At 33.1% G+C, this 18,632-nt stretch overlaps 1 protein-coding gene across 3 annotated transcripts in view; it reads right to left on the bottom strand.

Annotated features, from left to right (window-relative positions):
* The window catches only part of LOC118188230 (protein grainyhead-like), a 285,114-nt gene that overhangs the window by 32,262 nt on the left and 234,220 nt on the right, over nucleotides 1-18,632 (bottom strand). For all 3 annotated transcript variants that reach the window (XM_085806975.1, XM_085806973.1, XM_085806974.1), the window contains one exon: nucleotides 9,378-9,441. In XM_085806975.1, coding sequence (XP_085663101.1) covers nucleotides 9,378-9,441 — 64 coding nt within the window. The remainder of the gene's footprint in view (nucleotides 1-9,377; nucleotides 9,442-18,632) is intronic.

The following is an 18,632-nucleotide window of genomic DNA, read 5'->3' as shown; positions in this document are numbered from 1 at the left end:
CGCCACCTAGAAGGAGAATGGTAGGCACTTCAAATACTGAAACTGTGTGCTACTTTGGTGTTAATTTGTGAGGGAAGCTTTATATGCGTTGTTGAAAAATACGACAGTCATTCGAGTAAATTTCCGAGTTTGAAAGGGGGAAAACTATACTATGGCTTATACAGACGGTTGATTATTCATCAAAAAAAATAGGACGTGTATTAGACGAAATCAAGCTACAGAGACGTGAATATGGAATCATTTGGTGAAGCAGGAACGACGACGTACTATTGCTTTCCATACTAAGGTGACGAACTAGGTGTTGCGTAACTTTTAATACCTTAGTCCTCTGCAGAAAAGGGAATTTTTCTTTTGAATGGGTATCATGGTAGCGTCCTAGCTATAAAATACTACAATGAGAAAAAATTATGAATTGTTTATGAAGCGGAATTCCCAGAATGAAAGATTTAAGAGAATGATTCATTAGAAAAGGCTGCTAGGATCGCTTTGCTAGAAGTATACAGTTAAAACAAAATGCATTTCAAGGTGCATATTATGGAATATATTTTTAAATATAAAACAGGAACGATTGCATTAACCTTGTCATAATAATGAAGGAGAAGCCAGGCTGGGCAATAATGGATCGCATAGCATTATCAACTCAAGAATAAAGGCCTTTTGCACTACAACATGTGTCAGCATGTACCCGACGCTGTCTATTGAGAAGGGAAATTTTTACAAGGCATACTTTGCTGCGATTACCATTGAGTACGAAAGCCTGGCTATTCTCTCTTACCTTCAGAGCTTGCCTGCTTTCAAGTTTGAACAGAACAATGCATGACTTAATGTAGCACACAATGTTTTCCAGTTATTCATTTTCCGCAGTTCGCATTGCTACCTTGGATTACACTTTCTCCTTCTATGACGCCCATGGAGCCAGTATGGTCAATGATTGGCAAATGAGTAGTCCAACATGCACTTTCCTCGGCTACGCCAGATGAACGTTCTCAGCGTGTAACCGGGCTACTGGTTGACCACCCTGACTGTGGTATAGAAGGGCTCAGGTTCGAATCCGAGAGAAGGGATAGATATTTGAAAGCCTATAGTATATGTGTGGCAAAGAGGCACTCGAATGCACGGTAAACCGAAATCCTCTCGAGCTTTCGGTAGGGAAGACGAGTGGAGGGTTGAGAGACCCTTGCACAACACCCAGGGTGTTCTTCCTTTAAAACAGGGGACGAATTGCGCAGTTAGTGCTGTAGAACTATATTTGTACGACTAACGGTAAAATTCTGGTGTTCCGCCTACTTTTAGTTGCAACCTGTAGATATAACATGGACGGATATACCCCCAAATGCGCATTCAAAGCTTCTTCTTTCACTGGCAACGAGTATAGCAGCAGTTATCGCCAGAAATGGCTATTACACAGAGGGCGGATTTCTTCATGCGCTTTAAACTGGACAGGACTGTAATTTCAGTCAGTTCATCTTAATACCTTATATTGGTAACTTATGTTATTTTTCCAGGGAATATGGCTTTGATACTTCCTGTTTTTCATAGTGCTCCATTTTGATGCGAGTAGTGTATTAAAACTGGGAGGAAGAGACCTTATGCTAAAGGAAACTGCAAGGTTTGTGTTGAAAGGAGAGGGTTCCTAAACAAAGTTGTGGAGTGAAACGCGAAATTCCGAATGTGAGAAGCCATTCTTTATGCTGAACAAAATAAATATCTGAAGCAAAATGCCGTATATATATATATATATATATAACTTTAAAATATAAATGGAAAACCAAAATACATGTGATAAACACCTGCTCTAACTGAAATTTGAAATGTGTGTGTGAAAATATCTAAAAAATGTGTAGAATCGGCAAAGAAAGTAAGATACTATGAATTAGAAGCTAATTACTTAATTACTTAAAAGGAAGACCAAAAAAGTTTAGAAAGCGTTATTAATCATTGTTCCTCCCAAATTCACCCTAATTCCAACTTACTGTATCATATTCTTGAGAAGTTAATAACCATCTAACGCAAAATTATGGTTAGAGATTAGCTACATAGAATGTGTATAACAGAAATAAATATTTTAGTAGCATTTCAGCTACAAGTTTTGTCTTCTGAATACCTACATGTGCAGTATATGGTTTGCAAATGGCGGTATATTTACAATATTTCTTAAATTTTCAGCTTTTTTTATATATGCATATGTGAATATCCAAGTTGGGGCCAACTATCCATGGTCAGACTTTACACATGTTATAGATTACTTCTGTCTTCTGGTTCTCAACTCTGACGAATTACAGCAGCTTTTTTTATATATGCATAACTGAATATAAAAGTTGGGGCCAACTATCCATGGTCAGACTTTACACATGTTATAGATTACTTCTGTCTTCTGGTTCTCAACTTTGACGAATTACAGCAGCTTTTTTTATATATGCATATGTGAATATAAAAGTTGGGGCTAACTATCCATGGTCAGACTTTACACATGTTATAGATTACTCCTGTCTTCTGGTTCTGAACTCTGACGAATTACAGTCTTGGTCTGTTTAGATTTTGTTTGTTTCATCTAAATTAGAAGATAACTTATTAAAATTAATCTCATATAAATGAGATTTGAAGAACATTCATGAAAAATTCATGAAAATAGCTTAAAAAATGTGAAATGCTTTATTGTTGTATTGTCAAGGCATGCAATGAGAGATAAATATAAGGTTTAGTCATTACTTTCGAAGTACGGATAATTGCAAGGGACAATCAAAACTAACATAAAGGAAAGTTGTAAACAAATAACGCTACATTTTAATTCTTTAAAAATATGTTCCATGTTTTAGTTCTTATTTGAAATCATCGAACCAAGTGAACTATTTCCTTCCTCTGGCAAACAAACTTTTTTTTCCCTTCTTTACTCGTCTTTCCGAAGATGAAAAGTCTTTAAAATGGATCATTTATTACGATAATTTTTTTTTCATAGCAGCAAGTAGTTAGATGCATCGTCCAGTAAAATGGTTTCTGGTGTTGGATTTAATTATGCGCACGAGCAGAGTAGTGATAGAGAGTTGAGTTCAAAGGTTGCAGTCGGGTGGGTTGCGTACTAATTTCAAACAGGAAAGGAGAAGGAAAATGAACAGTAATGTAAACAGAAGGCGATGCAAAACAGGTTTACCAGAGCGGTACGAGACAGGATTTAATACCACTGAACTTCTTGAGCTCGCATCCAAATGACCTACGCTTTCAGACGTAGAATTAGATTCTGCGGCTCGCTATTTCCATGCTGGATTTAGAAACGAAAATAAATATATAAATAAATACGGCTCTTAGCACAAGAAGAAAAAGTAGTTTCTGAACATGTACTTTTAATTTTTTAGATCTCCACTTCGAGTTGATACCGAAATAGCTGCTAATTTCATTTATTTAACCATTTAATCCAGAGAATACGAAAAGGCACCAGATTTGATGTATTAATTAACTTCTTGCTCAGTGTCTTCAAAATTTGTCACTGTCTTGTTAAGTAAAGGTAAAATGTTTATGTTGCTTCAAAGACAGGGAAATATATGTGTGAAAAAAATAACTGAATTTAGACTGATGCTGACGCAGAATAAGATGGCGCTAGTGATATTTGCTTTCTTGAATAGTCGGCAGTTCGTGTTGTGGTAAAATCTTGGTCTGATGATGTAGAAGAGAAAAATATGAAGACAGATGATACTGGATCATTTGCATTTAGGAGAAATTCCACAGAATAATAAACGCAACCAAGTAATATAAACGCAGAGACGAGTGGCATTCGATGTTCAACAAATTCATGTATACATTTGATACATTGCTACACTTACAACTGGTGATAAAGAGTAATACTAGGACAGAGGAAGAAGAGAAGAGGCAAAATTTCAATTATTTGTAAATCTTATTAGGTTCAGAGCTAGTTTCCTTATACAAATATATTGGAAATTTCACTTACTAGCTGAAAGAACATTCAGTCATTATTATAATTTACATTTTGTTTCCAAGAAAACAGATTCTATGTTATACTCATTCGTTTTGGTGCTGCTTGATTGACTGTGTGTTAGTATTTTAAGGTTATTATTATTTAACAAAATTAATGTTTTATTTAAATTCACCCTATACTTTCTCACTAGGGAAGTAATACTACTTTCTTAGGGGAAACGAATGTATTTCTTAATTGAAAACGGAGCATTATACGTGTATAAATGAAATTTGCTTCAAATATTTAAAACTATAGAACCGATTTCTTGATTGTTCTAAGTACAGGAACTGCGATTATGAGCAGTAACGCAGTAACGCTCACTAGTAATACTTTACAGCAATCCACAGACTAATGCGCTTTAGAGTCATTCTTTTGGAGAAATGTATAATAATTCCAAGTGAGGTTGTAGTGAAGTGACTAAACCTTTTATTTCGCGTGAGATTACAACTAAGCGATAATTTAACCTCTTAGTTTTATAATGCTTTTGTACTGAGAAACAACTGAGAGCAAATTAGTAAATTCCTCCTGATTAGAATATGATTTCTGTGTACTAATACATTTTATTATTATTATTATTTTAACATAGAATAACTACTGCTCTTACAAGCTAGTCACAGTAAGAATTTTTTGAGTTGCAGAATGCTTTAATTTAATGCATATTACTATTCTTGCTCTATCCTTATCATTAAGAGTTAATTCTGATTCTTAACTTGCAATTTCGTTTCAGCTTCAACATGCTACGAATAATTAATGCCTATTTTCTTATTCTAATTGCATCAGTCCAGCAGTTAATTTGAAAGAAACAGCTTTTCTTACGTTAAAAACAGTACTGAATCCTGACAAACTGACTAAGAAAACAAATAATGAAAAGGCATATATCATTTCTTATGAAACCTGGAATGTTTGCCTTATAAGGTATTTCTCCCACTTTCCTAGCGTGCCTTCGTGATGTAGTGGTCAGCAAACTGAGCCGGTATTTCAGAAGTCCGTGGCTCGATTCCCGGCGAAGGCAATTGCATATTTTTCATCTTTCCTGCTTCCAATTAACCTAATGACAAGTGGCGCAAGAACTAAAAGAGCTGTGGATGATGACTCTCCACACCCAGGATTTGGCGATTGGGTCCCCTAAAACCCCAGTAGCCCTTTAAAAGGGGGAGTATATAAGGTATCTCTCTCGCTTTCCTAGCATGCCTTCGTGGTGTAGAGGTTCTGCACGCTGGGACGGTATTCCAGAGGTCCGTGGTTCAATTCCCGGCGAAGGCGGTTGCTAATTTTTCATCTTTCCTGTTTCCAAAAATATCTAATGTCTCTGCAGCCTGTGTGCGATGGCTTGGCTTCCATATGATTGCAATTTCTGAATCTGCTTTTGCAATTTTGTTATGCTAAAAGTACCTTATTCACTACCAATACCAATGAAATAATATAAATTTGTTTTCTAAATTACGTATAGTAAGTAATAGCTTTCGAGGCAAAAGATTAACACAAAGATTTGATGCTGTTTAATTGTTTATCGCCGAGCCAAAGAAAAGTATAGTATTAAGTCAATGTTGGCTTCATAAATGACTTTCTAAGGAACTTGTTTGCATTCACGTTGTACACGAAAAAGTCACAAAAACCCCCGTACACTCACCCCATTCACCAGGACACAAACCCAGAGTGGATTTAGGCAAAGCACATGACGGCTATCTGCCTAAGGGAAGGGTTGCCTTGTGGAAGATATTTTAAGGCACATCGGCTCGTATTCATGTTACACACGGAGAAAAAAACGAAAAATCTCACGCGAGCCAACCCTACGCTAGGATTTGAAACCCAGGACGAATTCTTAGTGTTTCGCGATTCTACCACTCCGCCGCTGGTGGACAAAGCCAGACTGAACCCCCCCCCGGTGGTCAGCTATCATATTCACTCGATCACTGGCGTCCTACAAAATAGCATTTCTTAATGTTACTTGCTTCTAGGTTTCTAAGTCACATATTACTTTGCGAGTCCTTGATATTTTAAAATTGCAATATATAATAGTAGCAAAATGCCCATTCTCCAGAACTTCTGTAAAAAATAATGGTTTAACGATAGCTGTCTGATCAAAAATGAAAGATTGTAGTCTGGCTGAGAGCAAAAGAAACTATCTTAAATGTTTGACAAATTGACCGAAAACCGCCGTATATAATGCAACTATCAACTAGCAATAAAGGTTGAGTTCAAAGTTAACATAGTTGAGTATAAAAAACAGAAATTAGAAGGGCGTTTTTAGGTTTACTGCTGTAGAGTCATTAGGTTACTTGGAAACAGAAAAGATGAAAAATATGCAACCGCCTTCGCCGGGAATCGAACCACGGACCTCTGGAATACCGGCCCAGCGTGCTACCGTTACACCACGAATGCACGCTAGGGAAGTGGGAGAAATACCTTATATACTCCCCTTTTTAAAGAGCGACTAGGGTTTTAGGGGACTTAGTCGCCAAATCCTGGGTGCGGAGAATCATCATCCACAACCCTTTTTAGTTCGGGCGCCACTTGTAGAGTCATTAGATTAGTTGGAAGCAGAAAAGATGAAAAATATGCAACCGCCTTCGCCGGGAATCGAACCACGGACCTCTGGAATACCGGCCCAGCGTGCTACCGTTACACCACGAAGGCACGCTAGGGAAGTGGGAGAAATACCTTATAATGCTAACTTAAATTTTGTGAGCATGCACTTAGTTTATCCACTTTACCCGATTTTCTTAAAGTGTTAATTAGACAATTTATGAAAGACAAAAGTTAACTTTACTTACGTTGATAAAAAATTTCAACGTTAAATTTATTACTTGTTGTAAGGGTGGTCAATAAAATCTGCTAAGTTTTTATTTTATCTTGCCAACGTTTAATACTAATGCTCAGTATTTTGCGAGTGAGTAATAAAAAGTGTAAGTTTCATTTTAATAAATAAAAGAGTTCAACATAAAATTTATTAAAATTTCATTTTAATAAATTTTATTTTGAACAATGGATTCAAAATAAAATTCAAAAATTTAATTCTTTCAGATAGTGTCTTTAATAATATATTTTTTAGAATTTTGCACTGTTATTAGATAGCGGTACAGACATATTCGAAACTTAATCAAATAAAAGATTAGGTTATCGAACTTACAAAATCCCAGCAATCGAAATTAGATAAAATTAATTAAAAAAGAAAGATACGACAAGTCAAATGAAACAAATAGTAGAATCATGATTAGAATGAGAGCCCACAAGCGGCCGAGCGGTAAAGTCGCTGAACACTGGTAGTTCGGTCCGAGGTTCGAACCCGCGAACGGGCTGGCTGCATGGGCGTTTTCGTGGTTTCCCAATGTGTAACGTGTATACGAGCCAGTTTCCCTTAGAAAGTCCTCCACGAAGGCATGCCTCCTCTTAGGCAGATAGCCCTCGTGTGATTTGCCATAATTAAATATACCATTAATTACAAAATGATTAGAATGAAATGGAAGAGTCTTAAAGGATGAATCATGACTTTGGAGTAAAAAGTCGCTTTCAGAGCATTCGGATTTTCAGAAATCAATCCTTCATCTTGGTTTAAATTATTGGCTCATACTAAATGATTTAAAGATGAATAAAGTTCTCAAAAATTAAATATTTCATGAATTAACTCCTGATCAGCTGCAAAATATATGAATATGTGGAATATAAATTAAACTTAGTATTTGAATATATGGAATATAAATTAAACTTAGTATTTGAATATATGGAATATAAATTAAACTTAGTATTTGAATATATGGAATATAAATTAAACTTAGTATTTGAATATATGGAATATAAATTAAACTTAGTATTTGAATATATGGAATATAAATTAAACTTAGTATCTTAATAAGACATTTTTCGATGAAGTATGACTCTCACTACACATGCAATCTAGTAGGAGTGAATCAGGAATTTACTTGTATCAGATAAAACCGCTACGAAACATAGCAGGTCAAAATATATATGTGCCTAGAAGAACGGTTATATTTGCCTTCGCATATTTATAGAAATGCTTTCTTTAAGTTATTAGACAAAAGATCCACCAAACGTTGATTCTTCTGGAAGTTGATTTGCTGAATTGAATGGTTGAGTGCGTTTAAGCAACCTAGATTGTTATATGACAATGTGAGATCCAACGTTGATCAGCCACCTACAGGGTATTTAATTGAATAAATGATTTCATTATGATCTCAGCCTACATACAATCCAAATATTTAAACTTTAGATTTGATTGTTTTGTTTCATCGAAGACTAAATTTGTTAGCATATGGTTTGAAAAATGGCCTAAGTATGAAACCGACTTATCGCAAACTGTAAAAGAAATTAAATATATCAAAAACAATTCTTAACGAAAGCCACCTATCTTAGAAGTGGCAACATTATTGATCAGAACTGTTTGCACATGCAATGTAGTAACAAGACCGACATAAGTACCTTTTGAAATTTTGGCTAAAAGTCACTTTAGGAAATGCCTACGTTTGATTGTACCAAGCAATTATATTAAGACTTAAATATTTAAAATTTTCGTAAAAATTCAAGGTAAATATACATCATGTTTCTTTAAATTAATGATTAAATTAAACATAAAATTTACAGGACATTATCAAAATATTTTGCAGTCGGTCACCGAAAATTTTGCTTTTGAATTCATAACCGTTTTAAATAAGTCTGAGAAACGGTTTTAAATAAGTCTGAGAAACAGTTTTAAATAAGTCTGAGAAACAGTTTTAAATATTTCTGAGAAACAGTTTTAAATAATTCTGAGAAACATTTTTAAAAAATTTAGAAACAAAGTATTTTAATATTACGTAAAATGAGTAAAATGTAAAATATGATAAATAATCTGTGTTTACTGAAATAAAACATTTATTATAAATTTGTAAATTATCTTCGGAAATTGATATAAACTATCGTTTTCAGGGCTGCATTCACCTTACTGAATACGAAGTAAAGGGCCGAAATTCAGCTTGCTAAACTCATGAATTTATTTCAGAACGGGAGGTAGCTTGTTGACTAAAAATAATTTAGCTTATTGACTAAAAATGAAATGTGATAAATACAGGAAACTGTATAACCGAAAATAATTCACATCAGTCTTTTTGAATTATATTTATGATACCCATAGAGGAGAATAAATCACAGGAATTTTTACACTGAAACTGTATCTCAATTATAGTTAAAAAATATATGGGTTTTTTGAACTATATCACTGAAGAACTGAGTACAGTTGTGACACATTAAATAGAAGGTTTGATAATAATACCTTTCTTGATTTCTTTTCGCAGTAAAAAGAACATTAAATTTCGTGATAAACAATGTAGATAAATATACGTGTTCAAAAGAAAACAAAGGGATGTACTTAATCATTAAGGGGAAAAATTACACAGAAATAAATTCCTTTACTTACTGGCAGCGGTTAATTTCCTTTTGGCAGCTCTACGCTCTTCATCCCTCGTTTTACGTTCAGCACCCTAGAATGCAAAGACATTGAATTTAATAAGTACTGCTGATGTGCCTAGAAAGAGTTATCTCGAATAGCTTTTGGCAGTTAAATGCTCATAACATATTCATGAGGCATAATATTGCATCAATCAACACACTGTATATGCACATAAATTTAGATTCAAATAATGGACAAAAACATGATAAAAAAATCTTTATCTTGTTGACTAAAATGAAACGTGATAAACACAGGAAACTGTATAACCGAAAGTAATTCACATCAATCTTTTTGAATTATGTTTATGATACCCATAGATGAGAATAAATCACACGCAGTTTTAGGCTGAAACTGTATCTCAGTTATAATAATAGCCTGCAAATATTAAGTGAGAGCTTATCGCTATTCTAAATTTAAGAGCGCAGAAGCAAAATAATCAGTGTTATCTCGCATCGTAATCATTTTGCAAATTAGAGAAAGGAGTGAGGATTTATACTGAAAGTATTTATTACATTATTTATTTTTGCAAATATTTAATTACTTGCTGTGAAATTCATAAAATCCATTTATCAGTATACATGGGCGTAAAAAAAAATTAAGCGAAGGCTTAATTTTTAATTAAAAAAAACCTCTGTTAAGATCTTTATTTTTGGTTTTAAATTCAAAAATAGCAAACCGTTAGTACCTTTGATTTCTTTTATATTGGAATATGTTTGAAATATAACGATTGTGAATTAGTAGATTGAAAGAGAAACTTATCTGAAAGAATTTAGGATTTCATAAGTGTGAGGTCTACCTCAAATAAGACACATAATGAAACAAAAAAGTTGTTTTAAATAAGTTGTTAAAATAAAAAAGTTAAATTAGTTGTTTCCACAGGTAACAAGAAGGAAAATAATAAAAATATTAAAGTAAACATAAATTTGTAAAATCAACATCTTTGAGTGCTTTTGTAAATGACCACTCACATTCTTTTCATATATAACAATGCCATTATTGGTTTCAATAATATTCTCAGTTATCCCGTATTGTAGAGACATTAAGTTATTTCGAAACAGAAGACAAAAATGTGCACTGCTGGCGCCGGGACTCAAACCACGAATACTCGCTGAGCGTGCTCACCATTACACCACGAAGGCATGTTAAGAAGGTGAGAGAAATACCTTATATACTCCCCTTTTTAAAGGGCGACTTGGGATTCGGGGACTCAGTCGCCAAATCCTGGTGGTGAAGAATAACCTTTTTTAGTTCACCACCTTTTTTAGTTCTGGCGCCACTGTACAGCATAAGGTGTTTTTTGAAAGCAGGAGAGTTGAAAAATAAGCAATGCCTTCGGCGGGACTCGAACCTTGGACCTCTCGATTACACGCCTAGTGTGCTGACCACTACACCACGAAGGCATGCTAAGAAGGTGGGAGAAATACCTTATAATTACAAGTGTATCGTACAATTTCATTCGTTCAGAAAATTTGAAGCACCTGCATTTTTTAATTAGCTTTAGATATAGTTAAAATTAAAATATGTAAAGCGTTGAAAACTCTAAGAAAACAAAAATGCCTAAATCCTTTTGATGGCGCTATTGAAAAGAAACCATTATATTTTATCTTAACAGAATATTAAATTAACCAGTATTATTTTTATTTTGGATATTTTACTATTTAATTCATTCAGGGTGGATGTAGAAACGCCTGAAATAAGTTCAGTTTCACTTCAGGTCGGACGTGTGTGAAACTAGAACACTCTGCTCTCCAACAAGAGTTTATGCCATGAAATTTGGAGTGGAAATGAAATCTGCAATTTCGGGCTGAGCCCATTGCTTGTATTCAAAGCCTTTGAACTGACGAAACGGAAAAAATATAGTTGAAGGTTCCTAGTAAGAAACGCCTACTAGCCATTGCCATCTTATTTATTAACAGCAGAAATCACGATTTCTTTTCCTAGCGACTATTGCTGTTTCCCATATTTCATTTATTTATTTATTTATTTAATTTTTATTCATTTATTTTCGTAATTCATGATCTTCTTTTCAATATTCTAGAATGGCGGAGCTGACTAATTCATACGCTAAAAATTCCTGAAGAGGAGTATACGCTTCGAGGAAGATTCTTTCAGTTATGCCCCTTCGCATAAATTGGTAGCACTTTTCATGAGTACGGAATTTGCAAAGAAAAACGGTTATACAAAATGGGTGTGGCCGTTTCCCAACCTGCGATTCTTTCTTCAGACATGAAGATTTGTGAAACATTACTGTGTTATTTACATTCCTGGAAACTTTTTGTTGGATAAAAGAATAAAAGATATAAAAAAATTAATTTAAAGTACTAAATTTCCAAAACATATGTCACGTCGTTCATAGCATACTACTTGCAACAAAATAATTTAAAGAAGGGAAAACTATTTCATTCTTTAATAATATATTAGCCTTCGCATTATATATATATGCATGAGCAATATTTCTATCATTTTATGAACACACTTTCGATCTTATGATATTTATTAATGGAATAAAATTAAAGGAAGGTAACATTATAGAATTAAGCTTAATTAACAAATTAATAGATTCAATTCTTTATAAAAATAGGTCTTTTTGCAAGGGAATAAAGAGATATGTATATAAATTTTGTAATGAAATTTGTTTTGAGAATTTATTTAAATTGATACTTCCATTTTAGGTTAAATTTTTCAAAAAAAAAAAAAAAAAAAAAAAAAAAAAAGATAATATGAAGTTCTTTTATTCATTACTTATAACGCTATTCGTTTTGTTGCCTGCTGAAAGGTTTCCAATTTTGGTTATTAGAAGATAAACTAAATATTTAACAGAGGATTTACAAACTAGATAAAATAAAAAAATTAAAAAAAATCCTGCACTTGAGCTGAAAGGATTGGATTTCAAGTCATTATGAACTACTTTTAACACTTTTTTGAAAACATTACTCTATCCTTGGAAAACATTGCACAGGGAGTTAGAAGTGTTACTAAGCAAAGAGAGTGAGCGAAGGAGTTGCCAAACATTTTTCCAGTTTTAATACGCATTCTCAATCCCTTTTCCTAGTAGCACTTTTAATTCCTTATGCATTTTTTCCTGGGATAGGATAATCTTTTCTAAAAAATTGTTAAAAATAGTTCATAAATACTTATATATATGACATTTTAGTTCATAAAGTAATTAGGAATACACTGTCTGTTAGTAGCTAAAAACCCTTCAACTCTTTGCTCGTAGAAATGGGTTATCTTTGCTCATAACAACGGTAAGTACCCATGTCTCTTTTCATTTTGTGAACCACAGTTGATTAAATACGCTTATTTTTTATCACAGTCTGTCTATTCATTTGACATAGTATTTAGGTGTAATTATCTGAGTAGAGATAATTCGCCTTATCTGAGAAGAGTTCTAGTTTTTAAAAGTTGGATTTCTGCGAAGTGTTAAATATGCTTATCTTTTACGTAATACATTCAAACTACAACGCAAAGCAAATTTTAAGACTTTTATTTCATTTATTAATTTTTTCATCTACTGTTTATATAAAAGTAACAAATATTATAGAGTAGTGCGAAAAGTACAGGATATTCATAAATGTTATTATAGTCCTAATATGTTATAGCTCTCTAATGGATAACTGCAATCAAACGCAAAGTTGTACATAAACAGGTAAACTTTAAACAGAAAAACTTAAATATAAACTCTTTGAACTCTCTCATTAAGCTTTTTGAAAAGTTGATGTGTCTGCCGCTGCATTTATCCGTAGCTTTCTTGCGTCTAAAATGTTTGCCAAACATATTTTAAGCAGCTTTATACAGGTTGTTTTCTTTTCATAACGCATTCAATGCATATTCATAACGCATTCAATGCATATTCATAACGCATTCAATGCATATTCAGAACGCATTCAATGCATATTCATCAAGAATTTATTTCTGAAAGACACACTATCCAGCCAGGAATCTTTTGCTGCTTTCAAGCCATTTTGAATGAAATTCAGCGACAGCACTCCTAGTGCAAAAAACAGTACAGAAAATATCAATACAGAAACTTTATTACTACTGATGCTTGCTGGAGATAAGGATTCTTTAGCAAATTTCATTTGTAAAATATCATTGCATATTAAAATCAGAGTAATTACTTTGGGATATTTTGTGTAATAGACTTTTAATGCTACAAAAGGCCAAAAGGATGAAGTTCAGTTTAAGTGGCTGTCAATAATGCCCGAGCTAGCAAATGAAAAAAACAAGTTATCTTGTGCGTTACCTTAAAGTATCGATCTATGGCAACAAAATTTGCAATGCAATGAAATTTTTTATAAGCGATACGATATTTATCTCGGGTTGAAATTTTCACACTTAAGGAAGAGAAACGGTGTGTGGAATATGATAAGCTACTGCAGAAAAGAATCAATGTTCGCGTTAAAAATGACAGTTCTTAGACAGGTGATCAGGTTTTATTAGTCAATGCATTCAGTAAGATTAAGGAAGAGAACCCGGAAACTCTACCGTTGCAAAAGAGATCAAAGTTCGATTCACTTGTAAATCAAAATGTGTAGTTTCTTTACACTTTTTCTTTGTGTCCTTCAGTAAAATTTGCATCATGTGCCCGAGAAGAGTAGATTCCATATTATTTGCAAGTAATATATATTGCCTTTTTAAAGTTTTTTCGAATTAAAGTAAATTATGCAAAAGTTTACCATCAAAAAGTGATGAGATTAAAGAAAAACTTTGGAATTAACAAAGGGAACCCTGCAGTTTAGAACTATTTATCATTTCATTCCAGTGTCAGCGAATAAAATTTCCATACTAACAGCTTCCTACTTAATTTAAACAGGAGGCGGTGCTCTTCTTTGGACTGAGGTTACTTCTAAAGCATTTTTCTCTTTGACAATACATTAGCAACTAAACTGATTTTGACGGATTGGTAATTATCTAATTTGACAATAAGTTTAATCCATACACTAGGTGAGTATTTCGTTATATCGCGGGATTATTTCACTGAATCTTTTTTTTATGAAGTTTGAGAAATCAGAGACCAGAAACAATATCAGAAATAATTACTGCATTATTTGACATCTTTATTTCCGCTGTTAATGATTAGTGGCGAATTTTAACTTAATTAAATACAGTTTCAGTACATCCAATTTAGGTTTTACACTGTATGCTGTTAAAAAAAATAAAAAAGGGGGGGAGTTAAAAATAGAAGATTGGTTACATGTTCAAATGTGAAAAACCTAGGTTAAATATGTGTTATGTAAAAAAAGTTTAAAAAGAATTATATTAAAATCTTGAACAAATGCCTTTACATATTTTATTTTTTTTATTCATTTGCGCCTATTTTTACCTAGAAAAACTTACAAAGAAAAATTACGTGGCTATATATAATATAAATTATTCTTCGTAAGGACTCTAAAATAACAGAATTATTTGACATCATGGTAATATCTACGAATATTTCAATTGTACTTAGTAAGTCAAAAAGAGGAAAAGTTGCTAAATTACCTAACGACAAACTTAAAACTTTAATACGAAGGTCTATTTTACTTAGGCTTCTAGCCTGTGTTTAGCCCGCGAGTCATTTTTTAACCATAACAAGCTCTTGTTTTTTAAAAATAATTTAAATAAATGTATCCATGCTACCTATATTTTCTGTCCACAAAGTAATTCATACTTGACACCAAGTAAGAAGCATTCTATTTGTTAATCACAATACTATAAAAATTTTAAATAAGCGTATGTGTTTAGGTGTAATATCTACGCTAAGAAAAATTAATTTCCTTTGCTCAAAAATACAAATGGATTCATTTTTATCAAAAGAAATACGTTTTGTATTGTCTAATTATTGCTTAAATTGGACGGTTTATGTTAATGGACCTATTTTATTCTGAATTTGATCTATTGTTTCACATCTTCGTTTCGTTAGCGCTCTTCAAGATGCCAAAGAGTAAGGTGAAGTTCTTGAAAATTTCAGAGATAGAGCTCAAGAAGCTACTCTTGCCATTTGTACTTTCTCTCACCCAACTGTGCTAATTTAGTATTCCGACATTAGCCGTTTTGCTAGTCGAAGTTGGATCGAGCAGTTAAATTTGAGCCAACGCTTAGTTAGGTCATTTATATTACAGTCCTCTGCTATGAATCTATTTTAATTCGTAAATTTAAGTTTCTGTTCTCTATTACCTGAAAGTGGCGAAGTTTAATTTGTAAGTACAAGTTGTGTATTTTTTTAAAATTCAAGATTTATGTAAAAAATTATTTAAAACCTTCTTTGTATTGCTTTCACAGAAGGAGAGACAACTCGTTTGTCAGTCTAAGTAGAGTTAAAGAACTTTAAATTAGATTTACACAGGACAGACCATTACAAAATAAAATACGATTAATGAAAGCAAAGTAAAATTTCTTCACTTGCACAGTATGAGATACTGATAAGAAAAGGAAAACCGGTTTATTTAGATTTCTCGCATATAGAGATGAATTATGGCACTAGTTTGTCCGATTATTTGAAGTTTACCTTCTGAACTCATCTTCATTTTTATTAGCATAAACAATACAGAAAATCATCTTGAAGTTATACCCCTTTAATATAGTTAGGCATTTAGATTAAGGTGAAGTTTTCCAGGGATCTTTCTAAAGCCTACAAATTCAGCCTTCTGCAGTCTTATAGCCTACGAATGATATTCTAATAGAAAGTCTAACTAGTTTCATGCAGGCAGAAACCTTGAAAATTACCATGCAATTTACAAATAAACAAACCCCAAAATATCGGACAACCAGCGATCATTTTCTGCATATCGGTTATATATTTAAAATGGAATACTGACGGATTTGACTCTCTAGTTCTTTTTTGCTACTCTTTTCAGAATAAACTTATGATTCATTTTCTCAAAAAATGAAAAAATGAGGAAAACAGAAGTTTTCTGCCCTCATTTTATGATTTTTTTTATTTCATAATAGTCTTACGTGAAACAAATAAATTAGCACTGTGCAAAAAACTTGACTGTGACAATTATTTGCAGCAGATTAAGGTCCGGAAACCTAATTACAAAGTGAAAATAATTTTTGCTAAACACTTGCTTAAACGCTAAATAGAGTTTTAATAGCCCCTCAGTTTTCCTCACTGCAAATCAGCTGATGCCGCTGCAAAAAATCACATCGCTAAGAAGGCACTGGAAATTTAATCAAGATTCACGTCTAGTGCAATTTGCAACAGTGTGTCCTATTTCCATCGAAGGTTTTAACGGAATATGTATACTTATTAGACTCGAGTAAAATACGAATTACATAAGCGGAATTATGTAAGAAAAATTAAAAAATAAAGCACACAATTGTGATTTCTCAGAAAACTAAAAATCATTATAGAGGTCACGTAGAAGATGTCACCTGCAATATGTTCGAATTAAAATTTCATAAAGAGAGAATTGAAACACTAGTTCTACTTTTCTTTGCTTGTAAACAGAAATGTTTCATAGAAACTTCAGTAGAGTTTCAGACAACTTATAACGTTTATATAATTACCCACAAACAAATGATAATTGATATAAAGCTTTACCATAAAATCTGAATTAGAAATTTAAATCTGTATTACTTCTTTCTACATTTATGCGAAAAACAAATATTTAAAAAGAAGATAGCTATTTTTAAGATTGATTAATTATTATTATTGTAGATTAATTTTCAGTATTGAGAATTATTATTTGAACTTCGAAAATTAACGTTGTTATTAGCTTATTTAATTAATATTATGCGCGAGTTTTAATAAATCATTTGCATTTTAGATAAATGAATCATGCTGTTGTGCATTCATGTCGTAAAATATTTTTTGAAGTCAGTATTTTTTCAAGTCAGTATTATTTTGAAGCCTTATACCAATTTTAATTTGCAGTTCTATGTGCATCTTGTAGTCTTTTTAACTGTTTTTCATTGAATTGATTTTAATTGTTTTTCATTGTTGAATTTTTAAAGTATTTATTTATTTTTAATTAACTATTTACTTTATGATTAGTATCTACACTGTTATTTCTAACTTTCCGTTTTTCTCCAGAACATAAATTTTAGTTCGCAAATATGAGGTACAAAGAGATAGTATTTAAAGAGAGGTTTGCTAAAAATTGTCGACGCAGGCTCTTGGGAGCATTAAAAGCAAATTAAAAAATTCAAAACTGTTAGAAAGCTGTGTTATCGCGAACCAGCTTTCTATACTTTTCGTAAATTACTCTGGACTGTCTCTTAACAAAAAGGGAAAGATATACCTATGCATTATAAGGCCAATTCTATGCTACGTAATTGCAGCCTGGGCGTCAATCTCGAAGGCCACAGATTCTTCAGGTAGTATAGAATAAGATTCTGAGAAGAACTGTAAATGCTCATTACCTGTACAGAAACAAATTGATCTATGACGACTTGAAAACCGACCCTATAGTGGACCACATTACTGAACTTATTAAGCATTTCTTCAAAATGGACTTGGCTGCGATGCTGCAAAATTTTCAGAAGTTCTTAGTTACCAGCTCATTCCAGAAGATAATTTGATCAAATTATTTGCTACTGACAGGTTAGAGATCATAACTTAGTAATCTATTTTTGACTGCTAACGTTTACTTGTTTTCTGGCGCAGCATGACTTTTGTATCTCGTCGTTTTCCGTTAGATTGGCACACATGCAGTGAAGGAGACAATGGTCTCCCTACTTTTACCTCACTTTCTCAACCGTTCCTGGGGTATCAGCTGTTAACTCATCAAAGTGATGCGCCCTCAGTGGTTTAATTTTCTTAACTAGCATATTTTGGCCCCTTTTGGGATCACATAAGCAAATTCATAATTAGTATTACTATCAGTATGATTAGGTCCCAATCACATTATGTTTCGGCTACGCGGGACTTGACGTCGAAAGGGACAATTCTCAGAACCCGCACAACTCCGGGAAACATATGGTGCTAGGTTACCATTTTCACTTACTACAAAGATTTGAACGCCAAACAGTAATCGATTATCGCTCAAATTGGGATCACGTGATCCTTCAGAAGCAGAACTTTCGTCTGATTGGTCTCGTCTCTACCCGGGAGAGACATTTTCGCTGAGGTTTGAAAAAATCCCGCGTAGCCGCAACATTATTTCCGTAGCTAGGCGGGACTTCGTTTCCAGCTGGGCTCTCTTTTTTGGAATCATCCCATTTAAACCAGTGTTACCAGAATCTCGTTTCCTCGAAAAGTCCCGTTTAGCAGGGATTGTAGCTATATGTAATAAC

The sequence above is a fragment of the Stegodyphus dumicola genome, chromosome X1, assembly GCF_044657685.1.
Source record: "Stegodyphus dumicola isolate Sdum_Otavi_A_Nest chromosome X1, ASM4465768v1".
NCBI lineage: Eukaryota > Metazoa > Arthropoda > Arachnida > Araneae > Eresidae > Stegodyphus > Stegodyphus dumicola.
Note: the sequence above shows the minus strand (reverse complement) of the source record. Positions and strands in the feature narration are given on the sequence as shown.